We start from the raw sequence: 25,862 nt of genomic DNA, 5'->3' as shown, positions 1-25,862 counted from the left end.
TTTCAATCTGGTTGGACTTTCTGGGAAGCGGACCTTGAGACAGAATTTATGGTGCAGGATGTTTACTAAGGAGTACCCTTAGAATCAACACCTATGGGAGGGAGTGGAGAAGAATCAAGATTGGGGAGGGGGAGAAGCTGTGCTTTAACGCAGCCCCAGTGATAGCCTCAGCTGACCCCATGGGGAGCTCTGGAGGTAGAATGGGCCCTCAGAGCTGTTCAAATTTGTGCTGGGGCACCAAGTTCTTCACTGGAGAAGGGCCTTGGTAATCCATCAGTCTGAATGTTTGTGTCCCCTAAAATTCATGTGTTGAAACCTAGTCTTCGAAGTGGTGGTGTTTGGAGGTGGAACCTAATTTGGGAGGTAATTAGGTGATGAGGGCATAGCCCTCATGAATGGGATCAGTGCCCTTATAAAAGAGACCCCAGAGAGCTCCCTCACCCCTCCTGCCATGTGAGGACACAGCAAGAAGATGGCCATCTGTGAACCAGAAGCGGGACCTCACCAGACACTGAAACTGCTGGCACCTTGGTCTTGGTTTTCCCAGCCTCCAGAACTGTGAGAAATAAATGGCTGTCATTTCTACGCTACCCAGTCTAGGGTAATTTGTTATAGCAGCCTGAACACACTAGGACAATCAGTGTCCACCACACTTATTTTTAAAATCTACTATAAATTTTTTAAAAACTCATAAATTATTTTTGGAACAAGGGCACAAATAAAATAAGTAGTTAAAAATAAGTGACCCCTTGGGCTTCCCTGGTGGCGCAGTGGTTGAGAGTCCGCCTGCCGATGCAGGAGACACGGGTTTGTGCCCCAGTCCGGGAAGATCCCACATGCCGCGGAGCGGCTGGGCCCGTGAGCCTATGGCCACTGAGCCTGTGCGTCTGGAGCCTGTGCTCCGCAATGGGAGAGGCCACAACAGTGAGAGGCCTGCGTACCGCAAAAAAAAGAAAAAACAAGTGACCCTGGGGACTTCTTTGGTGGTCCAGTGGTTAAGGCTCCATGCTTCCAGAACTGCAGGGGGCTCAGATTCAATACCTGGTTAGGTGACTCTGTCCTCATTCTTGCTTACTTATGTTATGTTGTCTCTTAACTTAACTTTGATCCTGAGTATTTGCATGCACTGTTCCCTAAGACTAGAATGAGCTCTCTCTTCTTTGACTGTGAGAGTGTGAAAGAACAGGTCTATAGTAGAAGAAAACTGGATTCCTTCTCCAAGGCCCAGAATGTTATCACCTCTTCGGTGGAGGGTTTGCTACCCCCTCCGAAGAGTCAGCTGCCTCCTTCTCTCTCTCTGCCAAGCCCCCAACATCCCACACTCATAATCCCTCCTCCACAGACAAGACTTGTCCTCAAATCTGACCCCTTTTGAGCATTCTCTTTATAGAACAGTGCCACCACCAATCCACTGGTGCCAGAATCTTGAGGGTGGGTTCCTATCTATCGCCAAGTCCTGTAATTTTTATTTTAAAAATATCTCTCTAGCCCTCCATTTCTATTTCCAGTGCCACTCCCTCCTTACAAGCTCTTATTATATCTCTTGCCTGTACTATCTTAGTAGCCCCCTGTCTTTCTCCCAGTGTCTATTCTTGCTGTCCCAGCAACCCATTCTCCACACAGAAGCTGGAGGACTTATAAAACTGTTCACCTAATCATGTCACCCTGTTTTAGGCCTGTCAATAGCTCTCCCTCTGGGCCTGCAAGACTTGCCCATATCCCCTGTCTCACCACCCTCATCAGTTTTCCTCTCCTCCCTGCTGTTTTCTGGACACACTGGCTTGTTTTTGATTCCTCCAATGGGCTGTGACGTTCTTCTCCCCATGGTCGTCTCTCACTGTGATCTCTCTTTCTGGTCTGCTTTTCCTTCACCTCTTCTGAAGACTAATAACTCCTGTTCATCCTTCAGATCTCAGGTCAGAAAACTCATCCTCCAGGAAGCTGTCCTTAAATTCCTAACTAGGTCAGCCCCCTCATTTCGTGATCTCTATCCATTGTGCTTTCGCGAAGTACTGGTCACGTGGCAATTTCATAATTAAGAAAAGACTTTAACATCTTTCTCTTCTACTAGAATATAAATTCCACAAAGGTTGGGATATCTTGATGACCTCAGCGTTCCCAATGCCTAACACAGGCCCTGAACATAAGAGGTGCTTTCTGTTTTGTTTTACATACTGGATAAATATGTACTTATTTACTGAGTTTCTTAAAGGCATGGACAATTTACTAGTCAATGTCCTGGCATAGTATCTGGCATATGTTGGATATGCAATACATGTTTGTTGGATGAATATCTTGAATCAACTACTTGAAGGGCTGTCTTGGGGAAGAGGAAGCAGACATTTCGTGTGGCTGCAGGAAAGAGAATTAAGACCAAAGGTTAGAAATTACCGAAAGGCAGAATTTTCCAAAAAGCAATCCAAAGGATGAGTAACCTAATAGGAATCACATAATAGGATGCTTTTGGGTTTTGGGATTATGGGAAATTTTTGTTGTATTTTATTTTAATAGTCCTTTTTTGTTTTCTGCACTTTCTACAATAAATATTATTTTTATAATCAGAAAATATTAATTTAAAAAACATGTGGACTGGTGATAAAGTAATGGATTCTCTGTCCCTAGAAGTGTTTGAACAGCTGGGAATGACACCTGCCAATGATGACAAGGAAGGGACTTCTCCGTGGTTGGGGCAGAGGAGGTTGGACCCTACGTGCTCTAAAGGGTCTTCTAACTCCAACACCCCATGATACTGTTAACTGAATGATAAGTGCTGAGCCCCCTTTCTTGGAAGAACTTGGCCTAGTTTACATGGCTGTCTTACATTCTGCCAGTGACTTCCTTACACTGGAAGCTCACAATGACAGTACTGGCTACAGTGGAATTTGATTTGTATTCACCTGAGGCTGATATAACAGGAGGGTTTCTGGACATTATAGTGATGTCAAGAACATGAATATATAGGTGAGGGATGTTTGTGTGGAAAAGCTTAAGATATCCCTCTATGAAATGTTTTAGTGAGTCCTGATTAAAATGTTCTCAAATCAGCACTTAAAGCACACATACCCTAAGGATTATACTTCATGGTTAATCTTTCAAGATAGACATTTCCAAACCGTGGTTTTGGTTAAATTAAAAAGATGGGCCTCCCTCTGATTTTTGTGTTTATGAGCTAGTTTGGGCAAACAGGATCATTGCTTTTCTCTCTTAACAGAAAAGACGTTTAGAACAATTCCTCCATATTACAATAGCTTTGAATTAAGAGGAATAGAATACTCCCAGAGGTTATCGGATGTGTAGGAGTGAATCTCAGTTAAGAACAGTGCAACACACACAAAGTTCTTCTGATTACATGAAATCCCGGCCTAATTACATAGATAGAGAGAGCGAGGGGGAAATCTAAGACAATGACATAATAAGACTGATTTCTACAAACTACATGTCAACATTGTTTTGCTGTCACAACTCCTGTGTAAAAGAATATGTGTATGTATATATGTATAAATGTGTACTATAATGACAAATCTGTATTATCCTGACATAAGTGGACTGGTAGTTAAAGAATAAAACAAGGCAAAAAAAGAATTCTAAAAGAATTCAAAAAAGAAAAATTAGAATTTACTATTATCTGTCTCCTCCCAAGTTTCCAGTGAGGTCTCATGGAGCACTTGTTATTTCTATTAACAAATAAGTTTGTCATTTGTTTGCGTACTTTCCACTTTTACATTACTTGAGTATTTTAGAACTCTTCTAGGTTCTCAGTACCAAAGTGAATTCTAATCATTTTATTGACTGAAAGACAAAGGAAGTGTATTTTCATTCTATTCGACGAAAGCTTTAAAAAGGTTTGTTCAAAAAGGCATCAGGAATTATGTAAACACAATGTGTCTGATTATCATCTTACAGAATAACGCACAAGACAGTTCCAGGATTTCTGGCTCCCCTCCCCATACCCCCAGAAAGTTTTTTCTTTGAAGTAGACAAGTTCAATATGTGCTGTGTTGGGGGTGTAGAATGAGAAGAATGTCAATATGGAAACTGCTCTGCGAGGCTGGGGTTCTCATGGCAGCACCCAGGAGCTCAGGCCTCCAGTGGAGCTGGTGGCCTGTCCCACCAAGAACAAAGCTGGAAGGACTTGTGTAACCTGGTAATAGAAGGACAGAGAAGAGGAGGTGGAAACCTGTCTCATCAAAGTGCACTGAATAGAAGCTTCCTTACCCAGGCAAGTACCTGGAAAAGCCCAGCCTTGGGGCCTGTCCTGATCTGCTATAGTTCATACAGTGGATCCATTCTACCCACTCTGCTCCTCCCTGGGTCCCCAGCTTCCAACTTGGCTCCAGGCCTTGCCTCCCTACTCTTGTCTCTGGCATGACTGACCTCTATAGGACTCATCTGGATATGCCTCCTCCTTCTTGGTCTGGATTCCTCTTCAGACACCATCCCAATTTACCCCCATGCTCCCCGATCTGTGACAGTGGATGACACACCACATGCCCCTACCCTCAGCCCTGCCATCTTAGTCCACTCCCTATGGAGCTTCCCTGCCAGGGCAGGGGACTTGGATAAAGGAGAGTACAGGAAGGGAGGCACAGAGGCACCAGAAACATGGCTTGTTGTGTGGACATTAGCTATTTCTATTTCCATCAAAACAGAGGGTGTGGTGGTTAATTTTATATGTCTACTTGACTGGCCCAAGGGGTGCCCAGATAGCTGGTAAAACTTATTTCTGGGTGTGTCTGTGAAGGTGTATCTGGAAGAGATTAGCACTTTGAATCAGTAGACTGAATAGCGATCCACCCTCACCAATGTGGGTGGGTCTCATCCAATCTATGGGGACCTGAATAGAACAAGGAGAACCCTGACTAATACAGAGGGTAAGCACGCACAGGAATGGCTGACCTCATACCTTTGAGAATGGGTGCATTTTGAAAGATTTTAAAATTTCTTATATTTGCCATATGATTTACTGTTCACAAAACTTTTACATACAGTTTTGAATACTGTGGAACCCTTAAATTAATACTTACTTTTGATCATTTATTTGCATTTTTTCTCCTATTATTTACCAGTTCTGAAATTGGGATGTGTCTTACAATCAGTGGTGTTTTGCAATCGTCATCCACCAAGAATGACTGTGACCACGTATCACTTGAACTTGGCCCCAGCTCTTTGTGTTGTAACTTCAGCTGAATTGTGTACATGGTTGACACTACATGTTTAGTATGTAAACTGCTGTTTAGTATGTCGTAACAAATTATAATATGATTTGACTTTGAAACAAAAATTTATCATGTACATAGAAAAGCACAGAAATAGAGGATTGGGATGAAATGTGACATTAGTGAACCAAAGAGCCATCATTGGAGTAATGATCACGGTTCCATATGGTCATGCAAAGCAACCACCAAGTGTTTTACCTAAGTAAGGAAGATATCAACACGTAATAAAGCCATGTTTCACTGTGTTGCTGAAATAGATACCAATCTATAGAATTACCTATCACATAACATGCAAAGTACCTAAAGTCAGAAAAAAATTGCTAAATCCCTCAGAATAGATAAAAGACATTTTGGTAAAACACTACTCATTGGACTGTTATTAAGGTATTGCATCATAATTTCATTGGTAGGATTTCTTTTTTCCATAGTGGTAGATAAAAAAATGGAGTGTTATTACCAAGCACCTATTAAGATAAAGGTTCTCTGCTGGAGGCTTTTACATGACATTTAATCCTCATAACAGTTGTACTCCATAGATAATATTATCCCCAACCCAGAGATGAGAGAGGAGTGATTTTCTCAGGTTGGTAATTCAGTGTGGGTAGAAGTAGGACTCGAATCCTCATGTGTCCATGCCCAAATCCTGTGCTGCTTTCTCCAGACTCCACTGCCTGGGGAGAACTCTCCCTGATTTTCCAACCCCTTTGTCCTTCAGAAGCATCCCTGGGGAGGAACCCCCCCCCATCCCCAAGGGGTCTATACCCTGGTGCTATTCTGGAACAAGACAACATCTTGGGTTTTTCATCTAAAAACTTAGTTAGCTTTTGGGAACTAGAAATCCTGACTGGGGCATCTGTGGTATTTACTTCTCTGCAACGCACCCTGAATTTATCTCACATATTCTCTTGCCTCATCTCAGAACTGTTTCCTAAAATGGGGAATGTTTTTTCAACCAGGTAATCTATATTTATGTTTAAGAATAAGTCGTAATAAATAAGCCCCAAAGTAGGCACACTGAAGATGACCCAGTAAATGTCCTTCAACATCACCAGCCAAGGATTTTCTAGAAAACCTAGTGTTAGAAAAATATTGAATATTTATTTTTACCAAACTCCAGGTTCTCAAGAAGTAACCAGATGGGAGTCTCACACATAAACATTTATGTTTCCACAGCTATCTGGGAGGAAAAAAGAGTCAAAATGAAGTAAAAATGAAAACCACTTGAATTTCTGTCTATGATTATAATTGTATTCATACCAACATATTTAAAGGTTTAAACATGTTTAGAAAAGTGGTTTCTTCGTAGGTCGGGATCAGCAACAGCAGCTCTCTTGGGAAAGGCCAATCTGTGGTAAGCCAGCTGGCCACAGGGGTGCAAGTGCCAGAAATATCAGTGGGAAGACAATGATTCTAAAATGCCTAGTGTGGTGCTGAACTCAGGAAAATCTGCCTGCATTTGGAATTACTGCATCATGGAATGTAACCAGAAAGATCAGTCTTTACATTTCATGTATTTACTTCTTTTTAGAACTGGTTCAAAGGCTCTGAGAGCTGTGCTTTAAACTAGAGGCATCTAGTTAATTAAACCACAAAAATAATTCTTTTCCTCCAAATTGAGTTCGTAGGGCCATTCTCTTCTCTTTTTAAGACAAGCATTCAGTGAAAACAGAATCAGGACGTAACCGGTGTTTTACTGTAATCCCTCTTCTGTGAAAGGTTTGAGCACATTACTGGCATTTAAATTATTAATAATATAGTGTCACTTACTACTCTATTTGTCTGTTACCAATTTTTCCTAATTGATGAAACCATCTAGGGTTACTCACTGACTCTTAAGAATGAGCTGGCAGATTTAAAAACACTATTTAGAGAATTATTTATGACTATGCGTATTCTCACCCTTTTCCAGCCCAACTTCATAGAAGGAGATGTCCCTCTAGTCCAAGGTGAATCACTTATCTAGACTCTGAATGTATACATTAAAATTAAATTTACCACCTGTCTCACCTCTCAAACTGTTGCTTTGGAATTTTCTATCTCAATGAATGCTATCATCATGCATCAAGCTTCCCCAAAGCACCTTGGAGTCATCAGACTCCTTCCTTCCCATTTTTATACCCCAGCTCCATCCAATCCACTAGTGTCCTGTCCATTTTATTAATTCAATATTTTTCCTGCATTTCCATTTCCCTCTATCTCCTCTGCTACTACATCGGTCCTCACTACCTTCCAAGGACCTCCCAAATCACCTCCCTGCTACAATCCATTCTCTATACCATGATCAAAATTATTTCTCTAAATGCAAATCTTAAAACCTTTCAATATGTTTTACCATCTTAAGGAAAAAATTCAAAATCCTTAGCATGGAACCAAGCCCTTCATGCTATGGCCCTGCAGGCCTTTCCAGCATCATTCTGCACCATCTCCCAACAAGTCCCTTATGTTCCAATCCCAGGCGAGGACTTGCTGTTTTGCAAGTAGACCATGTTCCCTCTTCCTCCTTCACCTCTGCAAGGCGGTTCCCTCTACTGGCCATTTGCTCCTTGTCTGCCCATGACACTCCTACTAGTTCTTTAAGACAAGCTCATTCTCTAACACCTCTGGGGAACAGTAAGGGAGCCCAAGCTGAGTTCAAAGTCACTTACAGTGGTGCCTTCTCCTATGTTTCCTCAGGACCCTGTGCATACTTCCGTCAAGGCACTTGCCACATAGCATTTCAATTTTTGTTGTACATGTCCATCTCCTCCACTACACTGTAAACTCCTTGAAGGGAAGAGCTGGATCTTTTATTTTTCTATCTCCAGGCCAACCATGGTACCTGTTTCTTGGTAGCTGCTCCATAAATTGCTGTGGAAAAAAGGAGTTTTAATCGTTTTCCTTCATTTCCGGAAACTTTGCTCAAGCAAAGTTATTCTTCCTCTTTCTTTCTGTGTTTTAAACTTCTTTCCCTTAAGTCTAATGCATCCTTAAAGCAAACAACAAAAAACACTTTCTCCATCTTAGCCCCACATTACTGAAAAGAGAGTTCAATTATTGCTTTAAACTCTTAATCTCCTGTTGATTCTTCAGTCCACTGAAATTGACTTTCACCTCATCACTCCAATGAAATTGTTCTTGCCAATGACACCAACTGCTTCTTGGTTGCAAAAGTCATTCTTTATCTTAAGTGATTACTCTTCAGGATTTCACATGGCTGATCTCTCTCTTTTCCTTGAAAACCTTGGTGCTTGTGACATTATTTCCTCTGGTTTATAACATCTCTGAACACTAATCAGCCCCCTTGCTTAAATCCTGGGTGTCCCAAGGAAGCCCTTATTAATTCTTTTGTCTTATTCTCCCTGAGTAATTTCATCTTATCCCACATTTTCAGCAACCATCTATTTATATGATGAGGCCCAATTTTCACATTCCAAATTCTATTTCCAACTTCTAAGAACTTCTACGATTCACAATACTCTCAAACTTTATGTTAAAACTTAAAATTGAATTGTTTCCTTCCCCAAACTTGGTTTCTTTTATATTTCCTATCCTAGTGAGTTAGCAGTAGAGTCAGGGTAGAATTCAGGGTATTGACTACTTATAATCCTTCTCCATGTTTCTATACTAGACTATGTTTAATAAATTTCAAAGAAAAAAATCAACCTGTATGTGCATTGCAAGTAAGCTTTTGTATTAGTTATCTATTGCTACATAACAAATTACCACACACTTAACAGCTTAAAACAGCACTTGTTTATTATCTCCAAGTATCCATGGATCAGGAGTCCAAGCATGGCTTAGCTGGGTCCTCTGCTCAAGGTTTCACAAAGCTGCAATCAAGGTGTTGGCTGGAAATGGGGCTTTATCTGAGGCTCAGGATCCTCTTCCAAGCGGCTCACCTATTGTGGCAAAATTCATTTCCTTGAAGCTGTAGAACTTGTGGCAGCTTATTCAAGGCCAGTGGGAGGGACTCTGACTTGCTCACCCTCTTTCAAAGGGCTCAGCTGATTAGGTCAGGCCCACCCAGGATCATATCCTCTCAATTAACTCAAAGTCAGCTGATTAAGGACCTTAATTATATCTGGAAAATTTCCTTCATCTTTGCCATGTAATGTAACATAATCATGGTAGAGACTATCCTATCCCTTTTGCCATATTCTATTAGTTAGAAGCAAGTTATAGGTCCCACCACACTCAGGGTGAGGAGGTTATACCAGGGTTTGGGTCACTGGAAGTCATTCTAGAATTCTGCCTACTACAGCTTAATTTTTTTTTTTAATTATGGGTAATGGCAAAAACCAATAAATGTTTGTAATTTGGAGATATTAAAGTGTTGAATACAAAGAAGAAACATATAGAACTTTAAAATCTCAAAGTTTAATGGGAATGACACATATTTTGAAGATGGGAAAATGGTTTTCTGTGCTTATCCTGGCTTACACTTACTGCCTTGGGCAGGAGAAATATCCAAGTATCTAAACTTTAGATCATATTATATGAACCTAAAAGGAATAATCAAATAAGTAGTTTGAAGGACATTTAATTACATAATTGGCTTAACTTGAGAACCATTTTACAAAGTGTTAGCCTCACTTGTATTAGGAGAGGATAAATGTAATTATATTTCCGTAAGTAAGTTATATGGTTTTCCTCAGTGTTCATCGATTTGACTTTTCCTTGTAGGTTTTTTTTTCTTTTAATACTTTTTTTTTTCTTTTTGCGGTACGCGGGCCTCTCACTGTTGTGGCCTCTCCTGTTGCGGAGCACAGGCTTCGGACGCACAGACTCAGCGGCCATGGCTCATGGGCCCAGCCGCTCCGCGGCATGTGGGATCTTCCTGGACCGGGACTCGAACCCGTGTCCCCTGCATCGGCAGGCAGACTCTCAACCACTGTGCCACCAGGGAAGCCCCTTCTTTTAATACTTTTGACAGATTATTTTTCATCAGAAGTACGTAATCTTCCCTTAGGATAGGTAGTTCAGGTATCTTTTAAAGTTGTTTTCTTACAATGTACAATAACATGTCTATGGAAGTTTCTAGATCCCTACTCTCCCCTTTCTGGCTTCATACCATCCATAGCTCCTTTTCCCATATGCCTCACACAGCTGTTCTGGAGTTAATGCAAATGCCATGTGGATCTGAAATGTACTCAGGATCTTGCCACTTTTAGGTCCTGCTTCTTGGGGAAAACTGCTCCATTGGTACTTAATAAAAAACAGCATGACATGGTGAATTTATCTCTTTTTCCTGACATTGGCAATGACAGTGCAATGCCCATTGTATACAACTGGTGTGAGGTCGGCTTGCAAATCCCTACAGATATGTGGTTACTTCCCTACTTTCCCTCTCTTTTGCTTGGGCAACTGCCACATTGATGCACTGGAGCCACTCTTCTGCATTCTTCTCATCCTTGGCCTTGAAAACATAGCTTTTATTGTCTGTGAAGATTTCGAAAGCCCGAGGGAGAGAGCGGTCCCTGCGTTTCTTGGCCACAACTTTCACACTCTGTACTTTGCTGAGTTCTATTGGTGAGTCATCAGGATCATCTTTCTGAAATGCATGGGAAGGAAAGAACATGAGCTAGCTTTCAATAGTATGGAAAGATCTCTGGCTTCTGGAGAATTTTCTAAGAGGATCAGAATCCTTTCACTTCATGTGGCTTAAGACCTTTGTTATTTTGGGTGCTAAAGCCTCAAAGAGTCATTAGAGCAAACGAAGGAGTGAGCAACTGGCTTTTTGTTGTACTATCTAGGGTTGAAACAAAATAGCCAATTTATAGAAAATTATTATACAGTGGGATTGGGAAAAATGCTTGATTCATATTTCTTTGACTTTATGTCATTTTCTACTGACATTAACACTGTATTAATAGAGCAAAATGCAGCAGTACAATTTGGGGTAATATTAACTCAGAATCTGAGATAATTTTACAGGCTTGACATTTAATTTTCTTTTGTGTTACCTCTGAGAAAGAGGTATTAATTGAACAAACAGGGTTCTAATGTTTAAGTCGAAGAAACTGTTTTTGAAAGTCTCTTGAGCTTTGGAAGCATGATTTGTCCACAAGCATTAAGGGAAGGAATATTTAATGACGTTACATTTTCTTTGCATTAAAGCAGATGCTCAAGGATCTCTCTAACACCAGAGTCATCATGATGGGCTAGCATGAATATTTTTAAGGAGTCAGATACTTCCTTAAAGCAATTTCAGGTCTTTAATATTCCTGAGCCCATTCTGTCCACTGGAGAATGCACCTGTGTTTGAGAATCTTGCCTACCCTCCTTTCCCATCTCCCTTTCACAATCACCCTTCTCTCACTTTGCAGTGGAAAGGCATCTTTTCCACTCATCCTAAACTTTCTATGGTGTATTGTCCACCTTGGAGAAATCTCAGGAGCATCAAACAAAAAGAGTAATTCAAAATACTGATGTCAGCAGAAGAGAGAGTCCAGAAATAAACCCACCTATGGTTAATTAATCTTGAACAAAGGAGGCAAGAATATACAATGGGAAAAAGACAGTCTCTTCAGAAAGTGGTGTTGGGAAAGTTGGACAGCTGCATGTAAGTCAATGAAGTTAGAACACACCCTCATACCACACACAAAAATAAACTCAAAATTGAGTAAAGACTTAAACATAAGACATGACACAATAGACCTCTTAGAAGAGACCATAGGCAAAACATTCTCTGACATAAATAGTACCAATGTTTTCTTAGGTCAGTCTCCCAAGGCAACAGAAGTAAAAACAAAGTAAACAAATGAAACCTAATCAAACTTACAAGCTTTTGCACAGCAAAAGAAACCATAAACAAAACGAAAAGACAAACTGCAGAATGGGATAAAATATTTGCAAATGATGCAGCTGACAAGGGCTTAATTTCCAAAATATGCATACAGCTCATACAACTCAACAACAAAAAAACAAACAACCCAATGGAAAAATGGGCGGAAGACCTAAATAGACATTTCTCCAAAGAAAAAATACAGATGGCCAATAGGCACATGAAAAGATGCTCAACATCGCTAATTATTAGAGAAATGCAAATCAAAACTGTAATAAGGTACCACCTCACACCAGTCGGAATGGCCATCATTAAAAAGTCTACAAATAACAAAATGCTGGAGAGGGTGTGGAGAAAAGGGAACCCTCCTACACTGTTGGTGGGAATGTAAGTTGGTGCAGCCACTGTGGAAACAGTACGGATATTCCTCAGAAAACTAAAAATAGAATTACCATATGATTCAGCAATCCCACTCCTGGGCATATATCTGGACAAAACTGTAATTCATAAAGATACATGCAACCCTATGTTCATAGCAGCACTATTCACAATAGCCAAGACATGGAAACAACCTAAATGTCCATCAACAGATGAATGGATAAGGAAGATGTGGTACATATATACAATGGACTATTACTCAGCCACAACTACCAAGCTCACGCACCACGACTACTGAAGCCCGCGTGCTTAGAGCCCATGCTCTGCAAAAAGAGAAGCCACTGCAATGAGAAGCCCACACACCGCAACGAAGAGTAGCCCCCGCTCACCGCAACTAGAGAAAGCCTGTGCACAGCAACGAAGACCCAGTGCAGCCAAAAAAAAAAAAAGAAAAGAAAAGTGAAAAATAAGGCACTATAGTCTTTTAGTTCTTACTTTAAAATGCACATTTTCCTCATTTACAAGAAAATCCCTTTATGATGTGGCTGAAGCTTCAGCGGGACTGCTGACCACTGCATGGTTACTGTCTCCCTGGGGATGAGAGGGATTTTGCTGTGGTCTTCACGCTACATTATATTATTTCCTAATATTTGAGCCAAATGTTCTGTCATATTTCTGGAATGTCAAACCATTATTTCCTGATAAAGATGTCAAATAAGTTAGCCAATTATACAATAGCTTATTCTCTAAACTTTATTAAAAAGCTCCGAATCAAGAAGTATAAAGGTCATTATTTGAGTTCAGGAAAAACATTCTTATGCACTAACTCTACTTTGTTAATGCATAAGAGGGATCTGAAAAATCACTACATCTTAACTTCTATTCTGATTTCTTTAATAAAGACAGGAAATTCAAATGGTCATTTTAAACACTTTAAAAATGCTTCAGTGTGAACCTATGCTAAAAAAATGTTTCCTTAAACCGCCAATAACTTTTCAAATTGAACACACCATTATACTTCCCAGTTAAAAAGACCTTCAGCCCATCTGTATATTTTATAAAACACACAGATGAAGAAAGTAACATGAGTTCAAAATAGATGTCACCAAAATGTTCTTTTTCATTCAAAAAGTTAATGTGAAGTCTTATTAACTAAAAGCGCGTTGATCAGAATTTGTCATAATTCAGATACACCATACTTGATTCCTGTTGAGTAGTAAGTTCAAATAAATTTTGTAACGAGCACTCCAAAGATATAGTGCATGTGCTCTTAGTGAAATGTAATTTTTAAGTAATTTAACACTCTCATTAATTAATTCAGACACAGTTTGGTTTGCCTCTGACCCTGTATTTTAAGTGTACATGGGAAGCTGGACAGTGTACCCATTTAAGAACATGCCTTGGTGTCACATTGCCTGAGCCTAACTCCAGTTTTACCCTTTCGCACCTTACTGGCTCTAACCTTGGACAAGCCTATCAGTCTCTTTGTGCCTCAGTTTCTCCATCTATAAAATGGCAATAACAATAGTGCTGACCTCAAAGGATTGTTCCAAAGATAGATAGAGGCAATCCAGTGTGGCATGTGATAAGCTCTGTTAAGTTATTATTATTATATCTCAAAATGGTCAAGAAGTAGGTCAAAATTTCATGCTCTCTGATCTGTAATGAGTAGAGTTTAATGATAAATAAAACTGATTTGAAAAGAAAGGGATAACTTTGCATTGTTGATTGCAATAGAATATTATTTCACAAGTTTCCCACTGAAAATTCAGAATATGAATATTTACTGAGCATCCTACTTCAGATTGAAAATTATATTAAATGAATATTTATTAATTCTTTCAGAATTCTATTGTATTCATTAACTGAATATTAAATGAATGAAAGATAGTAATATTTTTCCCTAATCAGAATTGAATTTGGTTGACTACAAAAAGTACTTAAAATAAATCAGCCTTTTTTTCTTCCTCCCTGCCTACTGTCTCCTTCGTCAGGTCCCCACCTCCAAATATAACCTTCAATCCTAAAAGAAGTCAGAGTCAATGTCATAAGCCACACATTTATTTAGGTGATCCACAAGGAAACAGAAGGTATGGTATTCAAGTCGAGATCCCCGGGTACACCTTCTGTGGTTCGTCTTCTAAAACTTAAGTTAACCAAAAAACCCTCCCGTAATAAACTGAAGAGGTACAGTGAACCAACTAACATAGGAATGAACAGAGTAGACAGTCAAAGGGGCATATATAATAAAATGACACTGTAAAATGGAGAAGGAAAACATTATTGGCCTTTTAACTCAAGACAAAATGCCTAGCTGGCAGAGATCAAGACCTTAAAAATGCAAGTGTAAAAGATGGTAGGGGTACTTACAGACTTTCCTTTTTGAAACAGAAGTTGATTTCCAGCCAGTGTAAAATAGCGGGTTTTCCACCTTTTGATGAACTTCCATCTGACTTGCTTCTCTTTAAGTTTTCCTTCTATGAGAGGCTGGCCATCTTGATTTACAACTGTTGAAGGTAACAGAACGATCAAGCCATTTATTTTCCATTATTTATTTGGCAAGTGATCAAAAGTCAGAATTGTACAGTGAACCAGACCCAGTTAAGTGCATTTGGATAATGGGCTAACAAATTATGAATTTGGTTAACCTTCCCCCTTTGTCCCTAAAAGAATGCACAATTTAGATACGATAATGGGAAAGTGTTGAAAGCCCTCATCGAGATTTGCAAAAGGAACATAGTTCACGAAAAGAGCATTTGGTTAGCAGGTTTTTTTTGCGGTATGCGGGCCTCTCACTGTTGTGGCCCCTCCCGCTGCGGAGCACAGGCTCCGGACACGCAGGCCCAGCGGCCATGGCTCACGGGCCCAGCAGCTCCGCAGCACGTGGGATCCTCCCGGACCGGGGCACGAACCCGTGTCTCCTGCAACGGCAGGCAGACTCTCAACCACTGCGCCACCAGGGAAGCCCTGGTTAGCAGTTTTGTAAGGTTCATCCAGACATTCAGCTTTCTGTGCTTCCTAACTCCTTTGTTTCATGGTATTCTGTTCACGTGAACTGCTCAGAAATATAACTTTATAAATAATCATAAACCAAGTATATTTAGCTATTTGTCAGCAAAAGTCAATGTAGTGCTCCAAAAGATGTGTTTTTCTGAATCCTTAACAGCTGCAAAGGCAAACTTACCTAACTCTTTTGAACATGATTTTTCCACTCTGGTACACATACACTCTGTCTCCACTGTCCATATTTGAATCTTCACCTAGTTAAAAACTGATCGTTTCATGTTTCAACTCAAACGTTGCTTCCTCTGGGAGCCCTTTCCCAAACCCAGACTCGAGTGACTGTCTTCTATACGTTCTCAAAGCAACTGGCGTGTTTCTTTTCTATCAGGTATCATCATTTGTAGATGATTATTGGTATTTACCTTATTAATGTCTTTCTTTCCCATTCAACTGAAAGTTCCATGAGGGCAGGGTCTTTGCTTTGTTCGCTATTGTTACATCAGGCATCTAACCTAGTATGGAGTCTATAAATTGTTGTCGAATGAGTGAATGAATGGATTCATTTTACACTGAAGTAGAGTGTGTATGATTACACATAACCATAGAATTAGAAATCCGGTTACAATGTCAGAAGTTTAAATGTTGAACTGAAGAATTCCATTTGTTTTACCAACTACATAAGATTCACTCTTCAAATTTCAAAATCATGTGAACGCATCTGATTTCTGGGGAGTATGACAATATTTATTTATATACATTAATGTTCAATTTTCATAGCACCTTGAAAGTGATGAAATTTGTTCATCACTATGAAATTTGGACAGTACCTCTTTAACCATATGAACACAACCTATCCTTCCCATCTACCATTTCTCTTATCTAACGTAGGTAAAAAAATTACCTCAGACAGGGGATTTGTCCACCTTAACAGCACTGTTGGGTTAAGAATAATGCAATGTATAGTTTTTATAAACAAAGTTCTATTAAAGTTAATCTAGCTTTTTTCCCTTCTTGTCTGATGACTAGTCAATTGGATGTTCCATTATCAATCCCAAATTAAGGCTAATAACTGAAACAACATATGAAATATATTGTTAGATAGTGATAGGGTTATGATGAAGATAGAATAGAGAGTGAGTGACTTGGGGGTTGGTGCACATGCATTTAAGTGGTCAGGAAAGAGCTTGCATATTTGAGGTGGCATTTAATCTGAGGCTTCAGTGATGAGAAGTGTCCCCCATTTTCTGCGATGCTCCATGGTGGCTAGTACTAGGTATAGCAGAGGGTATGGAAAGCAGTCACTCAAGAATCATTGACAATCAATGTCAAGAAAATTATCTCAGTGTTCTGCTTTGCTTTACTAGGAATCATCTGATTTAGAGCTTTCTTAAAGCTAGTATGCTCTTTGCAAATTTAAATTTTCCATAAACACAGTGCTTGCTTCCTTTGTGCAGCAGGTAAAGCACTTAGGACACCATGTCTTCCCCACGTGCTACTGGTCCTAGAGGGCGGGTACAGCCTGCTTGCCCTGTGCTCACAGTGTCGGCCTGGGCTAGGGGTTCCATGAATGTCTGCTAACACGTGCTGTTGAGTCATGAAGAGTGCAGCAGCCTGTCTGGGAGGAGGAAGGGAAGGTCCAATGGAGTTCCAAGAGGAGAAAACAAACCAACAAGCAACTAAGTAACAACAAGGAAAAACCCAAGCCAAAAATAGGATTAATTTTTTTCTAAAACACCCATTTCCTATGCTTTCAAATTAGAAAAAAATGCTGATTTAATTGTAATGTTGAAGGATTTTTGAATAACAATTCAGAAGAGTTAGATTCGAGTCCTCTTAACCACTGATTTCTGCTCAGCGAAGAGGAAATAATAATCACTCCCACCTGCTTTACAAGGATGTTGAGAGATCAAAAATCAAAATAAAGAGATTTATGTGAGGACACTAGGTAAGTAGCAAAGAACTACTACCCCTGCCCCCCTCTTTTATTGAAGAACTTACTTCACCTTTTGTAACCACATTGCTGTCTTGCCATTTTTAATGGTAAGATGATTTAATATAATGCAATGTCATTTAATAACAGAATATTTTTCCAGTCTTTCTCCCATATTTACTCAAAGAAACATTTGAAATAGTCATGATATCTGAGCTGATTTGAAATCACTATTGGTTTAGGTAATATTTAAGCACATGTGTCCTTCTAGATCTGACATAGGGAATTAGCTACAAGAACTTCTCCTCAACATAGACCCAAATCTCAAGGCAGGTCCAAATGGTTCACTTTAAGTGTATGTGACGGAAGTCGCACTTGGCAAAATAGTTGAGGGAATTGTTTGAGACATGGAGTGGCTGGGATATCATACCCACATACCCACATGCCCACAATGACTGTGAGAGACACCAGAGAAAATGATAGGCTTACTGGAGAACAAAAGGATGAAGGATGATGGAGAAATGCTGCTAAGTGAAGACTTTTCACTGTAGCCCAGTGAAAGTGGATCCCAGGGGAAAAGTCCATGGAAAGGATTTTAGGAAGGAAATGTTAGAAGCACTTTAAACTAGCTGCATGTTAGGGCCTTAATTTAGGCATCAGAGTCAGCTTCAGATAATATGTAAAAACCAGGCTATTTGTAGCTGTAGGATTAATTTTAAAATAGTTTCAAAAGGCAAAAAAAAAAAAAAAAAAAAAAGACTTAAATTTTTTTCCAGTGGCTATCCCAGATCCTAAAATTTTTTTTTTTATAATTATGTCTGGCTTATGCGTGACTGGCCATGTGTCCTTTTAATAGGCTTATTGCCCATAGCATGTCCTGGTAAGCAATAATTCTCATATGATATTGCAGTCTCTTCATGGTCAAAACAGGGAACTAATTCTTTCTAAGGATGATCATATTCCACTTGAAAAATAACATGTGGAATGAGCCTATGAGGGAATGATTGTGTGTCTAAAACTATCTTGTTTGCACATAATGCATAAAGGATATTTAAATATTTTCTCTCTTGCCAATTAACACATAATTTCATTCAAAGCACCACAATTTGGCTAAGACATTCTTTACCAACCAGGATCTGTTCCTTTTTTAAATTATCAGTTGGCTGAAAAAACTATGGAATATTAAACTGAATTCTCTAGTGCAATTGGAACCCAAACTATTACCATGTTTATCAACTTAAAAGTCTTTTAGAATGCTAATACAAATGGTCATATATTAATTGTATTCCTTTTGTTCACCAAGGGTTGAAAATATTTATGTTGATAAAAGATGAAATTTGAAGGTGTTAGTCTTACTCAACACAAAGTTGGTGAATAAGAGTGAAATAATATCAGACCAGATACCTTAAAGCAAGAAAGAATATTCCTCTGTTGATCTACCAACGATATCCAGTCATCTCACACATAATTTTGAGCACAGATAAGCTGTAAGGCACTGTGTTTGGATCTGAGGGGGTCATAAAGCCCAGCTCAGAGAGAGCTTGAGTTTATCATCTTGTGGGGAGATAAAGCATTTTATGAATTTGACAACTCAGTGTAGAGTTTGGCAAGTGCCCCTGCAGAAGTAAAAGCCAAGCATTACAGAACTCAAAGAAAGGAAATTCTTCCAGCTGGGAGAGGGTGACATGGGGGCTGGGCCCCCGCTGAAGAAGGGAGAAAGGAACTTCTAGGAGGAGTACAGAGAAGGCCTGAGGTAACAAGTGGGACATGTGAGGGAAAGTGCATGAAAGAAAAAAACTTAAAGAAGCTGGAAGAATCAATGAACTCAGAAGCAAGTTCACTTCTTCTGCAAGTAAAGCAGTCACTTTGGTCAAAGTCATGAGCTGAAGGTGGGGGATCGGCAGGCGATTCAAGACTTTTTGGTGTAAGATCCAGGAAAGAGATTGGGTATCAAATAGTCATGGGGAGGCCATATTGGACTTCATTTGAAAGTTCTTCTGAAATCCCATTAGAAAGGACCTTGCTTTTCTTAAGGACCAAGGAGGGGCCTAGAGCCTGCGAAGGTCCAGCTAGCACAGACATGAAGCCTCACAGACCCCAGATGGGATCTGCTATGGATCAGGCATGGCTGCAGCAGGAAACGGGGGCACCTCAAGCTGGGCAACTGAGGGCAGTTAATAAAGGGACTACTTACACAGGTGTGGGCAAGGTGTAGGAAAAGCACCTTAGTACTCTGGGGCCAGGAGCCAGGAGGAGGCATAACACCCCTCTCTGGCTGAAGAGGAAAGCGAAGAGAACAGTTAGGACCCAGAAGGAGACCTGTATGCAAGAGCGCTGCCTGACAGGAGTTGTGGCTGTGGATTGAGGACACAGTCAACCTGCGGTGACCAAGCAGGGAGGGAGTCGGGAATAAATAAGCAGACCTCACTCTGCTCCCTCCCTCTGATCTCCTGCCAGAATGTAACTGAAAGCCAGAAGTAAGGAGAATGGAGCACCCTGGGAGGCACCTATTCTAAACTGGGTGTAGGAAGCAGAAAAGCTTCTTGGAGAAAATGTGTCTGAGCTGAATTCTGAAGGACAAGTAGCAGTGATGAAGGTGAAGTGAAGAAGGATATTCTGAAAAAAAAAACCCAAAACATATGCAAAGGGCTGAGGCCGACAGAGTGGGCATGAAATGCATTCTAGGAACTGTCACTCATTCTTTGTGATGGAACGTGGTGGGGCTTGGCAAACAAGAGATGTGATGTGAGATTCAAGAAGAGACTCATCCTGAAGATCCCTGGACATCGTGCAAAGTGGAAGCTAATACTTTGTAACATAACATCATAAAAAATAATAATTTCTGTAGTCATATAACCCCTTTATCTCAAGAGCACAAGAGCTCAATAATTCAAGGTCTCCACCTTGTTTTAAGATCTGTTGCAATTGTGAATATGTTTTTAGCCAATTATAATTTAGTTAAACATAGTGTGTTGAACGCCATGTTTACTCCTTACTATAATAAATCATACAGGGCTGTACCAAAGACTTTCTCTGGCCTAGGCCTAGGGCTGATGAGGTAAGGGCAGTGACTTTGGAGTCAGACCTCAGCTGAAGCCCAGAATCTGTTACTTTAACAGCTGACTTGTCTTGTGCAAGTTGTTTAACTTCACTGAGCTTCAATTTCCTCTTCTCCAAAGATGTCATGCTTAACAACAGGGCCACTGTGAATGGCTGTGCACTGCACAAAAACACTCAGCCAAGGGGTAAGTAGGGGCTGAAATTCGGCCCGAATTTTGCTGTTTAAGTCTACACCCCCAAGTGGACATCATCCACCATAAATAAAGGCACAAAAATGCTGTAAAGGTTAACAGTAGCCTTGCTTAACTAAGTCCTGGTACATAATAAGGGGTCAACAAATAGTAGCTACTATCATCATGATCATGACCATGATCATGACCATAAAATCATCATCATCTCTTACTGTGATGATGACCAGGTGGTTTTTATAAATACCATATCCTAATGACTCTAGGATAAAACCCATCTCCCTCCCTCCAATTAAGGATGTAATGAAACCTATACTATATTAAAGTGTTAGGAACAGTGAGAGAATTCAGAGTAAGACAGGAAATCCTTTTAAAGTCCAAGGACTGCAGGCTTTGAACTTGAGGTGTCACAAGCAATTCAGAGTCCCAAAGGGAGGTGAACTCTTCTGTTGTTGAGTAACAGATCCACTTGTTCACAAAGACTGCCATATTCAAGCTAATCCAATAGTGGATTGGGCTGCACTGGGAGCCTTTTCCACATCATTGGTGGTCGCTCCCTTTTATTCCAGAGTTCCTGCTTATTCTTATGACAGTAGGTGGTGACATGTCCCCCACCGTTAACTACTATTCACATTGTACCGAACTCTATCCATACCCAGAAGTTCCTTATATGTATGCTTTCTGGCTTACGCAACTTTTGTCTTGAAAATATTGCATTGTACAAGAATAATTAAGACGGTTGTGAATTTAATTTGTGATGTTCGAATTCTTAGATATTTTTTCTTGATTGTTAAAGACAAATACCTTCAAAAGAAGGCATATTCTGGAAGAAAAAACGTCAATCTCAAATACTTAGTTTTAAAAGAAGAACTGAGAAAAAGTATGTCTTTTAAAAACTTTTCCCTTGAAATGACTGCTTCTGGGAATTACAACTCCTGTACAGTCTGTGGGGAATTATTTTTTATGTATTGAGAGTCTCAACTTTACTTCAATTCCCTTCTATGGTTTTACTGATTTTCTTGTATGTGTGCCAGTTCTAATAAAGCCAACTCTAATTACAGAGGATATGCTTAAAGAGGGATAGAATCATTAAATGAGGAGGTCATAGGAGCCACATTTAGTAGGCTGAGCATCTGTGGTTTCTGAAATCACTGAGGATTGTAACAAATGGCATGTTTCGTATGAATATCCAGGCAGTGTTTTAGAAGCTCATATTTCCTTACAGTAGTAAATAAACGAGGAGCTATCATCCAGCATCCATTTTGTAACATCCTACAAGATGCGTGGGGTCCAAAAAAGGACAAACTCATTTTGACAGCAGCCCTTTGAGGGCACTTTCACATGTGCCGAATGGCTTCCTTTCTCAGTAATTTCATACCCATCAAAATGCAGTCTGCTTTCTAGGCTTCTCTATTAATCACTGAAATGTTGTTCTAAAAAAAGCCTCAGCACTACTCTTTTATAAGCTTGTAGAGCAGTGTTTCCCAAACTGTTCTGAGGGCCACCTACATCAGAATTACCTGCTGGCTTCTTAAAATGCACGCTACAAGGAACCACCCCAAACCTACTGAAGCAAAATTTTGGGGTAGGGTGAGGGACCCTGCGTTTTTAACAGGATCCCCAGGTTATTCTAACATAGCTCAGGAACTTCTAGGAAATGATAGTAGCTTCATGATAGATGACAGTAATAGGTCGTACAATACCCAAAATAGTAAAACTGCAAAACCAATAGTGGGAAGAAAATTGTTATGACCTTTCCATAAAATTAAAGAATAGGATAGCAGTATAAGATCACATGCATGTCCTTGGCTTAAGTTAATAGAGTTATAGAAGAAAATGTTCAGAATCAATGTTTGTGGAATTTGGCTTACTTATGGTGTCATCAGTGAAAGAAAAATTCTAAGGCCACTTGCCAAGAAGGTAACCTGCTCAGTAAGTTCTGAGCAGTAAGTATGGTCACCTTTGTGCCCTTATGGGAACCTATCAAAGAAGACTGGCCCAGACTTGCCCAGTAACGACTGATAGGGACCAATGGGAAAAGATCAGGGGTGGGAGAAATGAATGGAGAGAATTGCTCAACCTTATTCTTGAACTTTGAATAAAAAAGGGTTCCATACACACTTCCCATGTTGGTCCCATGCTGTCATCTCATTAATATGATGTCATGGATAGGTATTGCTGGCAACACCTGACCATAGGATTTTAGACAGTTTAAAATGCTGAGTGCTTTCCGGCATGGCCTTGACATTGTACAGCTTTCTTTGTATGGAAAAAAATAGATCTGACACACTTGTACCAGCTCTGTGATAAGGAGGGTCACCTTGTTTGGGCTGTACAAGTTGCACACGTTAGCCATTGTCCCACCTGCATGCATGTACATTCTTGGTGTTTAAGAGCATTCTAAGGTGTGCCTACACTGCTTTTGTGGAATTACTTAACACAATTTCCATCTGGTGTGGTTCAACACTTGGCCTCAAACCTTTTGGCAATAAATAGAAGTTTTACAATGTCTGCATTGGAAGCTTTATCTGTATCATATACACCATAACACTCTGTGAATCTGACATACATACATACACACACAATAACTACTCTCTGTTAAATAAAATGATCTCTCATAGTACCTTTGAGAAGAGCTTATTAAGAAAATACTGTTTATACAAAGAATACGTTTAGCACAAAAGATACACTGCAAATGTCATCATATGAATACCTTGTTTCTCTTACAATGAATTATTGTGAATTCATTAATTTGTTTTTTGTCACCACTTGCCTAAGAAAAATTTTACTAAAAATTTTTTGAGAAAATACAAAATTGGTCATTCATTTGTTTGGCAGGTATTTATTGAGTATCTACTGTGTGCTAGGGGCTGAGGATAGATGCATGAGGGGAACTCCCTCCATAGAACTTGTTTACTGCAGGAAGTAGACATTAATCAGATAATCACATGCAAAAGCCAACCAAATGAAAGAATAACAACAACAAAAAACAAGATGACAGGTATATCAAGTGTTATAGGGAGAGGCTCCGAAGTACTTTGAGGACCTTAGCATAAATCAGGAGGTTATAGAAAGGCAATGAATCTGAGTTGTAATGGGAAAGCTAAGATCTACATTAACTAGGTGATGAGGGGAGAAAGGGCACTCCTAGCAGAAGAACAGCAGATACAAAAGCATAGTGGCAGGAAGAAGTGAGGTGAGTATAAGAAACTGAAAGGAGTTCTTTCTGGGCAGAGCAGAGAGGAGCAGATGGCACTGGGGACAAGATGAGGCTGGAAAGGCTGGGAGAGAACGTTGCATGTGAAGCTCTCAGGCACATGGTATGGAGTTTGGTCTTTAAGCTAAGAGCTGTGGGAAGCCATGGTAAGGTTTTATGCAGAGAGTGGTCCCATCAGATTTGTGCCTCGAAGAGGTCATTCTGGCTGCAATGTGGGAAGGAGGCTGGAAGGTCCAAGTAGCACAGTCAAGAGGCTATTGCCATTATTTTAGGTCAGAGGTGATGGTAGTTTGCTTTAGGGCAATGGAGAGAGGTGGACAGAGTTGAGCACAGTTGAGAAGGTAAATCCACAATACTGGGTGATAGATTAGATAGGGGTAGGAGAGAGGGCAGTGGGTCTCTGACTGATGCATCAGAATGAGTGATGTTGTATTTACTGAAATGGGGAATGCTGGAAGAAAATCAAGTGTTGTTTGTTTTTTTTGGGGGGGGGAGGGGACAAGGGCGGGACCCTTATAAGTTTTAATTTAAATGAACTGAGTTTGAGATGCCTTTGAAGTACCAAGCAGGTGATGGGAGAAGTCAATCAGAGGAGGGGCCTGGACTGCAGATACACATTTGGGAGTTTTGTCATAGAAGAGGTTACTGAAGCCGCAGAAGCAGTGGAGATTGACAGAGGAGAGAGTTACAGTGAGGGGAAGAGAGGTGCTCTGACAATGAATAGGTGGATAGAGGAAGGGGGGCCTGGAAAGGAGGCTGAGAAGGAGTGTCTAGAGTAGGAGTGAGACCCAAGAAGTGCTGTCTCAGAAGGCAAAGCGAGAAATGTTTGAGGAAGGAGGAACTGGCCAACAGAATTGAATGCTGCTTAAGGCAAGTGACACAAGGACTGAACATACCCCGTGCCTGGGACCTGCGTGGCCTTAAATGACCACAGAGATAATGGGCTTAGAGGCCAGATTAGAGAGGGTTGAAGCAGGAGGAGAAGGAGGCAAGGAAATTCAGAGTGAGCAGTGACGGGACTCTTTTGGCTTTCAAGAGGAGGTGAGAGAGAGGCAGTAGGTAAAGGGAAAGGAGACGTTAAGCCAGTTGAAAGTGTTTAAAAGCCCATGGGAGTTAAAGTTGGAGGGAGACATTGAATAAAAAAGAGAGGAAGGGTAATCTACGCTGTGGAGTTCCTGAGAAGGTGGAAGGGACGAGATCCAAGGCAAAATGTGAGGTATTTGATGACTTCATTCTCAGTGGCCGCTAAATGCACTTTTATGTCTTTTACATAGAGGAGCTTGTGTCTGAAAAATAAATTTCATTCCTAATGTATTTGTATAGGTAGATAAAAAAGTAAGATTACTCTGAAAGGTGATGACTAGAGCTCTTTTAAAAGATATTAAGTTCTTTATTTTAGAAAACTACATAAAAATTCTTATGTCACTTCGAATCTGTAAAGTGGTAGAGACTGATTTATTCACTCTAGTCTGCCTTTCTAAAGCATGCTTCTCCTCCTCCATGGGTTGTCTTGACTCGGCTTGTTCTCTGAGTGTAAGAGGACACATTTCAGTGCCTGATGATTTGTTTGTGGGTAACCACAGAGCGATTCACGCTTTGCTGCAAGTAAACTTTCAGCCTGTCAAGATAAGATTGTTGTTGACCCAATGTGGAAAGGCAGAAGCATTAGGATAGTGACGCTGGTTGAAAAATGGAAATTAACCCCTGCCGGGTATTAGGCTACTGATCTTAGCTTATTTCTCATAGAGGCTCACAGGTTATTAGCAAGCTTACTATGAACTCTGTGTGTATTGAAACCGTTTAGTAAAATATTAAAATTGGGTAACCATATAGTGTTGAAACTTTGTACATAGCAACATTTTCTTCTTATAAAAGCTTACTTTGCAAAAGCTGCTATTTCAAGGTTTCAGTTTAGTAAGTTATTTTTTTTAATTTTGAGAAAGAATTAGATTTTAAAGTTGCATTTCAAAACAAATCTTATTTCTTCTATCATCATCCTATCACTTTACATGATCCATGAATTACTCCATCACCCATCTATATGCCAAATACTTGTTAAATGCTACCATGTGCCAGGTACTGGGTAGGGCATACAAAGAAAAATAAT

At 40.1% G+C, this 25,862-nt stretch overlaps 1 protein-coding gene across 6 annotated transcripts in view; it reads right to left on the bottom strand.

Annotated features, from left to right (window-relative positions):
* VEPH1 (ventricular zone expressed PH domain containing 1) overlaps window positions 1-25,862 on the bottom strand; it is a 278,619-nt gene that overhangs the window by 52,208 nt on the left and 200,549 nt on the right. For 2 of the 6 annotated variants that reach the window (XM_029214798.1, XM_029214793.1), the window contains 2 exons: window positions 14,728-14,864; window positions 8,949-10,746 (listed from right to left, as the gene is read on the bottom strand). In XM_029214798.1, coding sequence (XP_029070631.1) covers window positions 10,510-10,746; window positions 14,728-14,864 — 374 coding nt within the window. In that variant the 3' untranslated portion in view covers window positions 8,949-10,509. Of the gene's footprint in view, window positions 1-8,948; window positions 10,747-14,419; window positions 14,615-14,727; window positions 14,865-25,862 lie in introns of those variants that run through there. The other 4 variants (XM_029214795.1, XM_029214794.1, XM_029214796.1 and 1 more) reach the window with 3 other exon arrangements.

Source organism: Monodon monoceros, unplaced genomic scaffold (assembly GCF_005190385.1).
Source record: "Monodon monoceros isolate NGI ecotype Baffin Bay Population unplaced genomic scaffold, NGI_Narwhal_1 Super_Scaffold_11, whole genome shotgun sequence".
Lineage (NCBI taxonomy): Eukaryota > Metazoa > Chordata > Mammalia > Artiodactyla > Monodontidae > Monodon > Monodon monoceros.
This window is presented reverse-complemented; position numbering and strand designations above follow the sequence as displayed.